This window comes from Anser anser (assembly GCF_964211835.1).
Source record: "Anser anser genome assembly, chromosome: 2".
Taxonomy (NCBI): domain Eukaryota; kingdom Metazoa; phylum Chordata; class Aves; order Anseriformes; family Anatidae; genus Anser; species Anser anser.
The window spans coordinates 34,491,557-34,504,607 of NC_139721.1; the positions used below are offsets into that span (position 1 = coordinate 34,491,557).

Genomic DNA, 13,051 nt, shown 5'->3' on the forward strand with positions numbered 1-13,051 from the left:
CTACTAGTGAAACTCACACCCACTGCAAATAAAGCTAGAACTTTACTGCATGATATAAAGTAGAAATATTTGTAGTTGGAAAACATAAATTCTAGCATTTGATCTGTTACATAGATTGCAGATAAGATGCTTGTTGCGGTACATGAAAGTTGTGACTTAGCCATGAACATTTGTCTTGACCTTGAGAGACAGCGAACATTTCTCATCATACAGAGCATGTAGGAAGGTAAAAAACCAGCAGCATCTTCAGCCTTACTCATGAAGACGTAAGGAAGGCCACTGATGCTTACATTCACCTGAATCTCAGTTGTTGGTTGGTCCAGGGTGGATGCTGGAAGTGGCATGCATGGGGAGACACTGGTGTCGGTCCCATGGGGAGGCAGCTGGGGTTTGGGCGGGCTGGGTAGCCCAGGCTCTGCACCACGCGCATGCATCTATGCTGCTCCCAAGGCCAGAGTGAGCCCCGAAGCAATCTGGCTCCAGCCCCGTGCTCGGGTCCCCTGTGCAGGGACATGCAGTGACTGGGGCACGGCTACCTCGCCTGTGAGTTTTCTTGTTGAGTGTTAGCTTTCCATAACCAGCATGACTCACTAAGACATGCTTTCTCTAACCCATCCTATTTGGGTATATTTTTCTGCTTTCTGGGTATATTTTTTCTGCTGTGGCTTTCACTGCTGAAAGTAATGCTGATAGTGTTTCTTGCTTAAATGCTTTTACTAGAACGGTGGAAGCTTGGGCTTTAATGTAGGTTATTGTGATTTCAAACCCAAATTCATCTGATTTATTTAAAAAAATGAATAGAAGTTTAAAAAAAAAAGATTAAAATAAAACAATTTCAACTAGAGGAAAATTACATTTAATTGTTCTGTGTAAGCCTTACAACTTTTACATGTGATTTGTGTTAATTATAATTAGCAAACCCTTACTTGTTTGTACTGTGATGTGCAGTAGTGGTACAGTTGTTTGTTGTTAGGACACAAACTTTTATAGACTTGCATATATTTTACAAACTACTTTAAAAGCATGTGTAAAATAAGTAATGCCCTACCTTTAATCTAAATTTGTAATAGGTGTAGAAAGGCTTCCTAAAGTACATATATAATTATTGCTCATTAGAAACACTGCACAGAACCACACAAGTTGAAAGTAAGCTTTGTATGTGAAGCATCTTGCACTTCTTTCCTTACTTAAGCAAGTATTCCAGTGGCATATTGTGGTTCGTAGCTCAACATTTAGCATGTGTGTATTTCATATTCTTAATTAACCATGATACTTAGTCTAATAGTTAGTGATAATCTGTGGATCTACTGGTTTTTTAGTGTATTTGACAGATAAAATGCAGAAAAAGGTTCAATTGCTCAAAAAACTCACAAGCTAAGGAATTGGCTGTTGCATTCTCTTTTTGTTCTCTTTATTAGTAATACATTGAAAAATCCAGGAAAAGTAGGGGCTCTTGTCATTTTTGGTAAGATCCCATGGATGCTTAGAGCAAAGTTATTTAATCCTAGTTTGAGGGACAGAATTTGGGTTGTAAATGGTGATTTTAACAATTTTTAAAAGCATAAGTGTCCCTTATGTTTTCACCTAAAAAGAATATTCTTTATTTCTCGCTCTAAACTGTTAGTGTTTTTCTTTGCTGAACAGTTTCAAACTACATTTCAGATACAAATAAAGTCGATCCCACTGGGTAGTTTAAACATCATATTAATTTTGTAAGTCATTAAAAAGAAATCTGGCAAGCAAGTTGCCAGTATAATTTTAACATTGTTTTACAGTTAGACTTTCATGTGTATTCAGTATTCAATGAAAAATATGATCTTTTGCTATGTTTGGAGAGCTCTACTTTTAGAATAACATTTTTGCTTTAAAATTATATATGTATGTGTCTCTCCCACTTTGGCTCTTTGTGGAGCTTCCTAACACAGCCTGCCTGTTTGGTGCCTCTTCCAGGGAGATGCACGAGGCAGTCCTGCCATCGTTGGCACACGTTTTGATACCTGATGCACATATTCACCAGGGCCTCATTCCTCTTGGCAATTTAAATCATTCCTGGCCATTGTAGATGAAGCAATCAGCACTAAAACTTTATCAATACATTTGCTGAACCAGTTGTATTTCAGTTGTAGAACTTGTAAAAAGAGTGGTAAAATAATAATCTCACTTGTGGAATTTTGCCCCCATATTTTGCCCCCACATTTTGCCCTTCTCTGATGTTCTGGCAGTTTTTGTCACTATTTTGGGGGGTTTCTTTCTCTTCATCAGGAGCAGTTTCTTTGTGTTTGACCATGTCTTTTCCAACTTTAGGAGACCAGAGAGCTTTCATGAGCTTGCTGAAATTAGCAGTCAGAATCCCATTCTTTGATAAACATGCCAGCATCTCGTCTGCTTATTTCTTCTGGAATAGAAGAAATTTCTTCTAGAAATTTTACACTATTCTAATTCCACTTTCTTCAAATAGCTTAGTTTGAATAATTGTGCTAATCAGGCACAATCATTTTTTCTGGGTGTTTTCCACTTGAATGGAAGATATTTCAGGTTATCAATTTAAATTAGCAAATTATTCCTAAGCAACTGAAGCGAATAGCAGTGAGAGCAGGCTGTGAAGAACTATGCAAGGACCTTATGAGACAAGTCACTAGAAAATACAAAGACAAATGAAATTATGTGTAGAGAACATAGACCTTGGGCCAACAGCGGTAGCTGTACATGAAAAGTGATGAGTACTGAGTTGACCCTCACCATTCAGAAATGAGATCTAAGCACTAAAGATAGTTACAAGAAAATAAGATTGGTGTTCAGAAATGGTCCTGTTCCCCAAGAATGAATGTTCAGATTTGTTAGGAATCCAAAAAGTTTACATGGGTTCAAGAGGAAAACAGATGAGAGAGCTCTGTCAAGGGTGTCAGGACAGATAACTACACCAGGCTCGGTAAGTTCTCTGAGCTGAAATAGCAAGAAGCTGGGAAAATATAGGGGAAATGACATATGCTTATTCTGTTCTTGCTCTTCTGTGCTCATTTATGGCCATTGCCAGAGAGGGGAACAGGAAGATTGTTGGTCTGAACCAGTATCGTGGTCCTTGTGTTCTCAAAGCAAGCTTGTTAGACGTAATTGCATATGGGAGAAATGTAACACTAAGTCTGTTGTCAAATGTCTTCAAGATATACTTAGGCTACTGTATTGTAACAATTTTATAAATATAATCTGGATTTGTAATGTAGTACAGTTATATTTCCCAGTCTGTCACTGATATAATTTGACTGGGCTTCATTCCTTGTTTTCATAGCTCTCCTTTCCCATTTTCTTTCTTCCTGGTCCTCCATCTGTTATTTTGATCCAGTAACACAAGCTTTTTGTATAGGTTGATGAAACCTCATGTGTCTTCAGAAGAAATGTTTGTTTTTATTGAGATTAAAAACATTAAGGAAGCACCATAATTTTTGGTTTTAATTAAAAAAAATCTATTTATTTTAAAGTTAAAAGGGATTCACCCAGATAGACAAAATATCTAGATGTCTAATTTATAGTAATGACTCACAAAGAATGAGATTATTTTGGTACTGATCTAGATATCATAGTGAATGTTAGTGCCATGGGATTTACACATGCCTGGCCAGGACACTGGGAGTGCTTATTCTTTGTTTAGAAAGGAAAGCTTACCAATAAACCAATAACATTCAAATTTTTCAGCACTCTTCTGTGGAAGTTTACGCCAGCCATGAATCCTGACACTTCATGCATTTCTGGTCTGGGTTAATGGAACAAAGGTGAATTGAGATGGACGTGGATATTTATGGGCATGCAAAAGCAGTGACCTACCTAATGTGCTGTTGTAGGGTGTTACCTGCAGGCTGCATGTCCACAGAGGGCTTTGAAACTGGCCCGGAGTCTGCCCTTCGGTCAACACCAGCATTGTAGATGGTGCAGGATGTCTTCCAGCAGATGTGCGTGTTAGGTCCTGCGCATCTGGGCACCTCTCTGTTTTACTGCAGTCCCTGAGGCTCACTGGAAGGGAGGATGCTGTATTGCATCTGCAGTAGTTCCAGGCTGAATCAAAGGTGGTCTTCAGTCCAAGCACTGGATTTAATGGTTTATAAAGCTGCTGAAAGGTCTCTACTTTTTTTTTTTTTTTTTAATATCTTTCCCTCTTCCTCTTTATTTCCTTTCTTTTTTTTTTTTTCTTTTTGGTTTTTAGCTGTTACACTTGGCAAGTTTCTTTCCTACCATTTGGAAATAATTGTTTTCTAAATACTACACAGTATATCTGCCAAATTTAACACCTTAAAAGGAAGCAGGGGCAAGAGACCTACCTGGGAATGTAGTAAATGTAGTGATCCTTTACCAAGTGCTAAAAAGGAAACTTCCCAAATATAGCACCTAAAATCAAAACCATCAAGTTCCCAACATTAACCATAAAATATCACAGGCTATCACCTAAGCAGTAAAAAAAAAAAAAAAAAGTTCACATTTCACCCAGCCTCATAACTTCCTTCTTTCTTTCTATACCCAGTGATAAAGCACGTGTAGCTTTTATCTATTATTCTCTTTTAGCAAATGAGTATGGTTTGGGGACATACAATCTTTATCTAGTCAGTTCATGAGAAAGCATGATCAGTCTGGCAACTTATAAAAAAAAAAAAAAGGAAGCAAAAATAAAAAAAGAGCACTGCTAATATTAAAAGTGACCTCATCTTGGAGAGTTTTGAAATGGCATGACTAGCCAGGAGGTTCTGCATCAGAGCAGCTCTATCGCTGTCACAGGAAAAAGGAAGAATGTTTAATCCCATCTCCTTCAGGCATCCTTGGAGATGGGAATCGGAAGGTGGCCCAAAGTATCGTTGTGTTCCTGCTGTTTCTGATTGCAGTTAGTTTCCGTAGAGGCTCACTGCAGCTGAATGTGTGTTACGGCAGCCCTGGGACAGCTATGAGATGCATATGTTAGTGGGAGAGTAGGGCTTGCATGGGAAATGCAAAGCTTTTATGGAGAACAGCTCGGCAAGCGTAAGAAATCGCATTAAGTGTCCTTAAACGTCAGCATTGGTAAGTGCTGGGAGTCAGCCGTGGCCAGATACTTTTTGGTAAAACCCTTACGTTTAGTGACATCTGTGCAAGACATCACCTCCACCATCATCGCCCAATCCTCAGAGATTATTTCAGTGTGTCCCTAATGTGCTTAACGTCTGCCTCCCCTGTAACCGGCCTCTTGATTTGGTCAGATTTCCAGGTAGGTGCTCAGCACACAGCAGAGGAGGGGGACAGGGACAGCCCTTATGGGACAAGGAGCTCAGTGAAGCTGCTGGCCCACCTTGGCAGTCTGGCCAGGGAGCCTTGGGCAACCTTACCGTGCCTGGCTGCAAAGGCAGGCATTACGATCTGTGCGTGCAGAGACAATCGCGCGGTGTTGGATAGCATTTTGGAAAGAAGGGAATAAAACCCACAGTGAGCCACTTTGTGTGCTTCTTTGCTCTTTGTGTTTTTATTCCCTTTAAAATGGTAATAGCTGCTTGGAAAAGGGGGATGCTGGTTATCGCACCTGGTGCATGAGTGCTCCTTTATCTGGTTGGACTCCAACTGCTACCATCGTGTATTTAATAATAATATTTAACCAAGCAAATGATTTCAAAAGTAGTAGAGAAAAATAAAAGGGGATATGTATGTTCATGACTTCCCTTCAATTTAGATCTTGTCTGTCTCAATAATTTGAGGTATTTTCCCTCATATTTGATGGCATATTTTGCATATAACAACTTCTCTGTAATAGATACTCTATGTAATTTAGATGTAATTTTTGATAAATTAACAACTCTAGGGAATTTAATTAGTTTTCATAAAGCTTTACTAAAAGTTAAAAATAACCTAAAATGACAATTATAATAGGGATAACAAAGTTGCTCTTGTTTAGGTTTAAAAGGTCATTTTTTAAAAAATCAAAATTACTTAATTGCCTTGTAAATCAGCTGTTCTGCATTAATGTCTAAGCCCTCATGTTACTGCTAGCTTGATTCTGCTGCCAGAGGTCTCTAGTATCTGCCGAGGAAGACAAGTCTTTGCCCCTAAAACGGGGAGGGTATATATAGGACCATTTCTTAAATCTCCTTTGTAATGACTTGGAGGGGCAAAATACGCCAGAGCAATAGTGGGCTCTTTTGATGCTGATGTGTTATAGGAACCTCTCCCAGAGAGAGATACTGTTCTCTCAGCAGCTTCTGCAAGTTACTTTGTCTAATTACAATTGAACTACAGTATACACTAAAGAATATATGCTTTTTCCTTATGGGCTTTAATAGAAAATGCATTTTAAATGCAGACGATTACCAGTCTTGGTAAAGTTTTCTTTCCATTAGTAAAGAGAGCATTGCTGATCTGAAAATCTGTCAGGTCATCCACATACCAGCATTACATCAATTGACTTTTGAATATTTTTCCATTAGAAAAGGCTCCATTTTATTCCCTCGCTGAAGTGGCAGACTTTCAGCTAGTGCGGTTTTTCCATTTATTGAATTTTGCAATAAAAGAGTTTTTGAAACAGATGTCAGTCATTGCTTAGGAGTGAGGCATTGTTAGAGATCTGTTTTCTTCTGCTCTTTGCTATGTATTTGTTTTTTAAGTTAAAAGAAAGTCTTCTCTTCTCCCCCCATAATTTTAATTGTCACTTTTCAAAGCCCTGAATCATTTTCTAACCTATAATCTGTTGTCAGAACAAATATGAGCACCAAACCCTGATCTCACAGAAATATTTCAGATTAGCCATTGTTCTCAGCAGGAGCAGGACTGGTTTAGTCTCTCAATTGTAAACCAGAAACAAGGGAGTGGACGTGTTACAGAAACATGTTTCATATTAGTATCTTCCTTAGGGTGTGGATTGGACCTGTTAACACTTTCTTAATGTTTAAATTTTATAAAAGTAGCTGAATTTGTGCAATGAATAGTGTCTGGTATAAGTTTATAGTGCACAGAACAACTCATCTTGAAGGGATTTTACTTTCTTGCAAAAATCCCATTCAGGTAGAAAGATGCAGAATAACATTATGTATCCTGAAACATACATGTATCTTTAATATATAAGGACAAATTGAATATCTGCAGGCTATCAGATCGTCCCTTGTCATAGATGAGCAAACTGCTATAGTTACATCTCTGAGTACTTTAAAAAAAAAAAAAAAACAGACAAACAAAAAAACAGTTTTATATTTTTATTATCCTTTAGCAGACTGCATTTACCCCTGTCTATTAAAAAAGTGACATTTTGTCTAAGGAATATTTTTGTTAGCTTTATTTGATTTGTTTGAATGATTAGTTCTAAATTTTAGGAAGGTCACCCTGTATTATTCTAAAGAAAATTGTCTCTGTAAGGAAACCATATTCTGAGCTGATGTCTGTTGGGGGGGATAAACATTTGTTAATTTACCTCAGTGCTTCACTGTTATTTTTAACATCAAAGAACATGGTTTCCAAAGGTGAGAGAACACCAAGCATCCCATATTTATAATTTATGGGTTTAGGACTATAACCTAATGTAAACTTGAAGAGATTTAGTATAATAATATCCTTTGCTTGAGGGTAACGTTTTGAAAACTTCATGGATTTTTTCTTTTATCCTGGCTCAATCTACAATCATATTTCTTTGTTATTATTTCCTCTTAGCATTATAGTACAATTGACATTGATAGATAACAGGGAGAAGCTGAACTTCATAAAAAGAGGAAAAAAAAAAAGCCTTCGTGTATTGTTGGCACAGAAATAACGGCCGTGGAGGAGTTTCTGGCTGACTTTTATTTGTCTGCTGACAGCAAGCGCAACAGGGCTCTTGCCGACTGCCTTTGGCTCCTGTAGATCTGCAATAAACAGCTCAAGCATATATATTTATTCTATAGATTAATCCAATTTGTTGAAGAAATTTGCTCCTAACTTACAAATATGTGTTAGTTAATGGAAACTTTCAGATGGAAAGATCAGCTTTTAATTTCGTGCCAATTAATTAATTCATCTATGTGGTACTGTCTTTTCCACAGGTGTGTGTGTGTACTAGGACTGTTTGAACCTCACTGTAACTAATAGTCCGTATGTAATTTGGAAGAAGAAATCTTCAATGGAAGACCCCCAGGGAATAAATGGGAAGTCTGTAAGTAAACAGCATGTCAGTCCTAAGAAAAAAGTGATTGCTTTTAAAGTAGTAATTATTTTTGTTGCAACCAAGTCGCTGGAAAGCTTTAGAAAGCTGCATGCACTTTTAATGATTGGAAGCAGTGGATGATGAAATTATTTCACTGGTGGAGGCCTATGTGAAAGCTACATTGCTTAAGAAAATATGTATAGATTTAAAAATATTTTTCTTCAATAGTTCACATTGCAAGGTGATGATTGTTGCTTTCTCTAAGAAATATTCAGGTTGCTGCATTTATATTATTGTTAACATTTTGATCTGTTAGAGTTTTCATTCCATTATCTGAAGTTATTTCATTTTGCCCATGTGAACTCCTAGCTGCGGTCTTGTGTACCATGGCAATTTTTTTTTTCTTAAAAAAAAAAATCTTCAGCATCTTTTTTGTTTCATGTCAATGCCTGTTTAGAAAGTCGCAATGGTAATAATTTTTGAAAACTATCAGACATGGTTAATACCATTTTAAAATAATACTTCATGCATGGTCAAATGATTAGTGTATGTTATGGATTTGTTAGTTTAGTTTGTGATATCATTCTTGGCACTCAGTGAACACTATAATGCCATATAGATGGTTTTATTCTGGAATGTTTTAACAGAAACAGTACACATTAAAACTGCCCTATTTTTATGAGTTGTAAAATAACTCCAACAACTACTATTTGGTAAATTTGATTAGACTTATTTCTTGCATTTTTTTCTGGCTTATTTTCTGCATTTGACAGTACTCTCTATCATCTCTCACTGTTTCCCTTGTATAACCAGTTTCCCCGACGCTTGTGTTAGTTTTTCACATAGCAACAGAGTAGAAAGAAATCAGCCACCTAATAACAAGCCTGCTGTGTTGTGTTTTTGTTGCACTTCTCGTCTAGTGTCATTTTTACTGTCTGAAGCAATATGGTTTTGATTATTTTCCAATGTTCATTTATTCCACAGTCTGTCTCTATGTGTACATTTGGGTATTTATCCATCGCTGCTACAGCAATGTGTGAAAGGGACCAATTCAGCCCTAGAGAAAGGAGTGGCCATGGTTACTGAGTAGTGCTAAACAGGGATGGTCCTTGTTGCAGTTGCAGGCATGGAGCTTTCAGCACCACCCAAGCCCAGTCCTTGTTGTATACCAGATCAGGGTTTTCTCTGTGCATGAGAAGCATTTTCCCGAAGCCAACAGGGTTTACTGCGGCTCCCACTGCAGTTCTGTCCCTCTGGATGGCCAGCAGAGCCTGTGCTTCTGGTGCTGCAGTGGGCTTGGGTCTAGTAATCGTCTGCTGGAGCCATATGTAATGACAAATGTAACTGTCACTCTGTCACTTAACATAACGGGAGTATTAAGGGAAATATTTGTTCATGGTTTGGCACTACCAGCACTCCTGTTGGGGTTATTCATTCCATTCCTTCTTTTCACCACTTAGTCCAGAGAGCCTGTAAAACACTTCATCTGCTCAGAATTTCCCCTCGCATTACCCAAGTGGGTGGTAGTCATGAATGCTATCAGGATTATCAAAATCTAAAACAGTAACTGCTGAATAGACTTGCTGCATCGAAAAGCACTTAGGCTTCTGTAACTGCGAGAACCAGACAGCCCCAAGGTATACAACCCAAGGCAGGATTACCACTGTGGTATTTTGCCTATGGGCCACTGTGACTTTTCTGACTGCCAAGTCATTAGATAGGCTTAAAATTGTGGTAGTACACTGGTGGATCAAATCCTGCAATTAGGTCTCTCTTTAATTCATTCCTAGTTGGATAGGTTGCTACTTTTGCAACAGTCAGTAGGTAAATGTGGAGATTTCTTAAAATAGGTAGTCAGAAGTTAGAATAGTCTCTGTGAAAATGAAGACAATGGTGTGAACACTCTTTTTGTTTATTCTGCTCTTTGTGTGTGTATGCGAGAAAGGGAGGGGGAGAGATAAACACTCTGCAATTACAACACACAACAAAACAACAAAAGCTGTTTGTGGCTTTAGATCCCTAACACATATAGCCACTCCTAAAGCTTCTTGGTAGTCTACAGGAAAAGAGGAAAACTTTTCTGCAAGTGCCAGCTGAAAGATACTTTGATTATGGAACTTGCAAATGTAAACTTCCAATGCAAATTTTGCCGTGGAAGCAATTTCAAGTACACATAGGTAAGGGAGGAGCTTTATTCAGCAACTGAGAACTGAAAGTATGTAATGTTTTAGGAAACCAGAGCTAGATGGACAATGGGGGAAGTAGCAGAAGACTGAAAAAGGAAAGGAAAAGGAAAAAAGTTTATCTGACAACACTGTGAAAGAATAGATGAGTAGATACTACGCCACTTTCTTTGACCAAGATCTCTCTGTTAGGTGCAAGACAGAATGGTGTTTCACCTGGGAATGCAGCCTGTTAGTATTAATGCGCACAAGAGGATACCGCAGTAAGCCCAGTAGGCTAGATTCTGCTCCCTGTTATATTCATACAGCTGAGAGGGGATTTTAGTATCTAAGCAACACTCTCATCACCTGGAGAAGTGGTCCTAATGGTACTGTAATGCATTTGGTTCATGTTCTGTAGGAAGTGCCTGGCTAGTGCTTCATAATGTGCTTGTAAACTTGAGTGCTGCATCTGCTCCTGCCTTTCTCTTACTAGGTGCCTGAGAAGGAAGCACAATGCAGATTTGACGTTGCCTAGACAGAGGATATCAGTGTATTATCCTGCCTGAAAAGGTCACCGATGTTCAGTTGCTTTCTTTCCAAGAAAGAAAAGGCTTTGAAACAAAACCTTTAGTTACTCTCATGGAAGGAAAGAGTGTTCTCTTCATGTTTTTGCCCTTGGTCCATGCTGTTACTGTGTAAGGCAAAAGGTAACAGCAAAACAAGAAGTTCTGAAACATTTCTGTCAATATAAGTAGTTTATACCCAAATGATTGATTAGTAATAAAAGAGGTAGACAAAGAGGATAGTCTTAAGTCTACATCTTATTGACTGGAATTGGATATGAATGTAGAAGCTCTACAGCTCATGCTTTAGCTGTACCTGTTCTTCCTGAGAGCTCCTCTGGAGAAACACTGCTACTGAAACTTGCAAGCGGGATCAGGTTTATTTTTTGGCTAGGTGGTCTTGTTGCCTGTCTCTGATATATGAAGGGGAGGTTCTCTGAGGGCTTTGTTAATGGAGGGAAGGTGGTTTGCTGATGATATATGCATCTGTTAAGGATGTTCCATTCATGTTTTATCAAGCAAGAACTCTCGAATCGTTATTCAAGAATTCTTGAATCTTTTAAGTTTTCTATGGGTTATTTTTTATTTGCATCTCTGTATTAATAAACTGGTCATTAATTTCAACCCATTTTGTCAGTGAAGCAGAGATCTCAGTGATAACTAATGTCTTAAAAGTTACTACAGTGGGGCTGCTTTAATGACTGGGCTGTTTGATCTCAAAAATATTCAAAATGCTTTGCTGCTCACTTTGCTGATCTTCCTGTGGATCCACCTCTCCAGTTGATTGAATCTGCAACAAACATGAACAAAATAATATAATTTGGCTTGCTACTGAAATCTGCAAGTATTATACATAGCCAACATGGTTAAACCTTGAAGTTCCATGCATAGGGTTGTATCCCATGACAGATTTGCTGTGCTAGTGCTTCAGTCTCTGAGTTTGTAAACTTTGTTCTTCACGGTAGCTCATCCCTGATCCTGCCAGTTACTTACATTAAGTCCCATTGCTCATACATACCTGAGAAGAAAAAAAAACACATCCTGTTTAAATGTTTTTGTGATGAAAATGTCAGTTTTGATGTTAGACAAATTCCGATTGTAAGGAAACTGAGAATGGGTCATTGCATACTAAATTGATTTCAAAAAATTGATTTAAAATTTGTTGTGGCTTACATTTGTGGTAGACTAAATCTCTACCAATCCCAAATTTGGCATTGACATGAATACTTTGCCCTAGAAACCCTAGAAGCCTCAGACATGTGACAAACACTGACAATCCTAAGATTCTGTTTTGATATGCTTGAGATAGACATATACCTGTATCAGAGGTACCCTGTTAACAGCCTTTTAAAAACTTGCAAAAGGGTATTGTGGAAGTAAGGAGGCATTTTAATTCATTTGATTTGTCTAATGATTTTTTATTTATTTTTTTTAATGCTTATTTTTCACTCAGTTGTAAGATTCAACACAAGGAAGTTTTCACACGTAAATATTAGCATGTTTTCAGAAATTACTAGACCCTGTGGGGATATTTTAGAGGGTACTCCTTCCCTGTCAGTGTGTCTTTGCTAGCAATGTTAGGTTATTATATGTGGCACACAATACCTTTCATTCCTACCTACCCTGTCCAGGCTCAGAGTTGAAAATACTCATTGCAAAATTGTACTTCAAGAAGTATTTTCAGTGTTGAGCATCTTTGATGATGAATTTTGCCCATCTATAAAACAGAGCGAAGACTCTGAGGCCCTCAGCAGTCAGGTTAGATCCAAACAGCATGCACCCAATGAGCCAAGAAAGGAGGTGCTCGTAGTCTGCTTCAGCAGTTAGTCTTCTCTAATTCCCCCTGCAGCCCCCAAACCTCAGCTTTCAGTCGTCACTCTGGGCAGCCTGACTGCATACTTCCAGCTCCTGGCTCCTCCAGGACACTGCTCTCCTGGTTGCCCTAGGCTGCGCAGTGGTGCCATGTATCGAGGAATGGTGCTTGCATGGCAAATTCACTTCATTGCTTTGCTAATGGAAAGATGCAGAGCATCAGCAGAGTTTCAGCAAGAAAAAGGAGAAGAGAAAAACAAAACAAAACCAACATCCAGCACCTGGCTGCAGCAAAATAATGAATTTTGCAGCAAACATGCGAGATTCTGTGGAATCTTGGAACAACGCCAGACTCCACGACCACAGAAATGCTGAGTCTATGGGGCCCAGAGAGAGAT

At 38.4% G+C, this 13,051-nt stretch overlaps 1 protein-coding gene across 8 annotated transcripts in view; it reads left to right on the forward strand.

Moving 5' to 3' along the window:
- Window positions 1-13,051, forward strand: part of EYA1 (EYA transcriptional coactivator and phosphatase 1) — a 177,995-nt gene that overhangs the window by 15,836 nt on the left and 149,108 nt on the right. For 7 of the 8 annotated variants that reach the window (XM_083826580.1, XM_083826583.1, XM_083826582.1 and 4 more), the window contains exon 2: window positions 8,013-8,122. In XM_083826580.1, the coding sequence (XP_083682706.1) occupies window positions 8,090-8,122 (33 nt within the window). In that variant the 5' untranslated portion in view covers window positions 8,013-8,089. Of the gene's footprint in view, window positions 1-8,012; window positions 8,123-13,051 lie in introns of those variants that run through there. The other variant, XM_083826578.1, reaches the window with a different exon arrangement.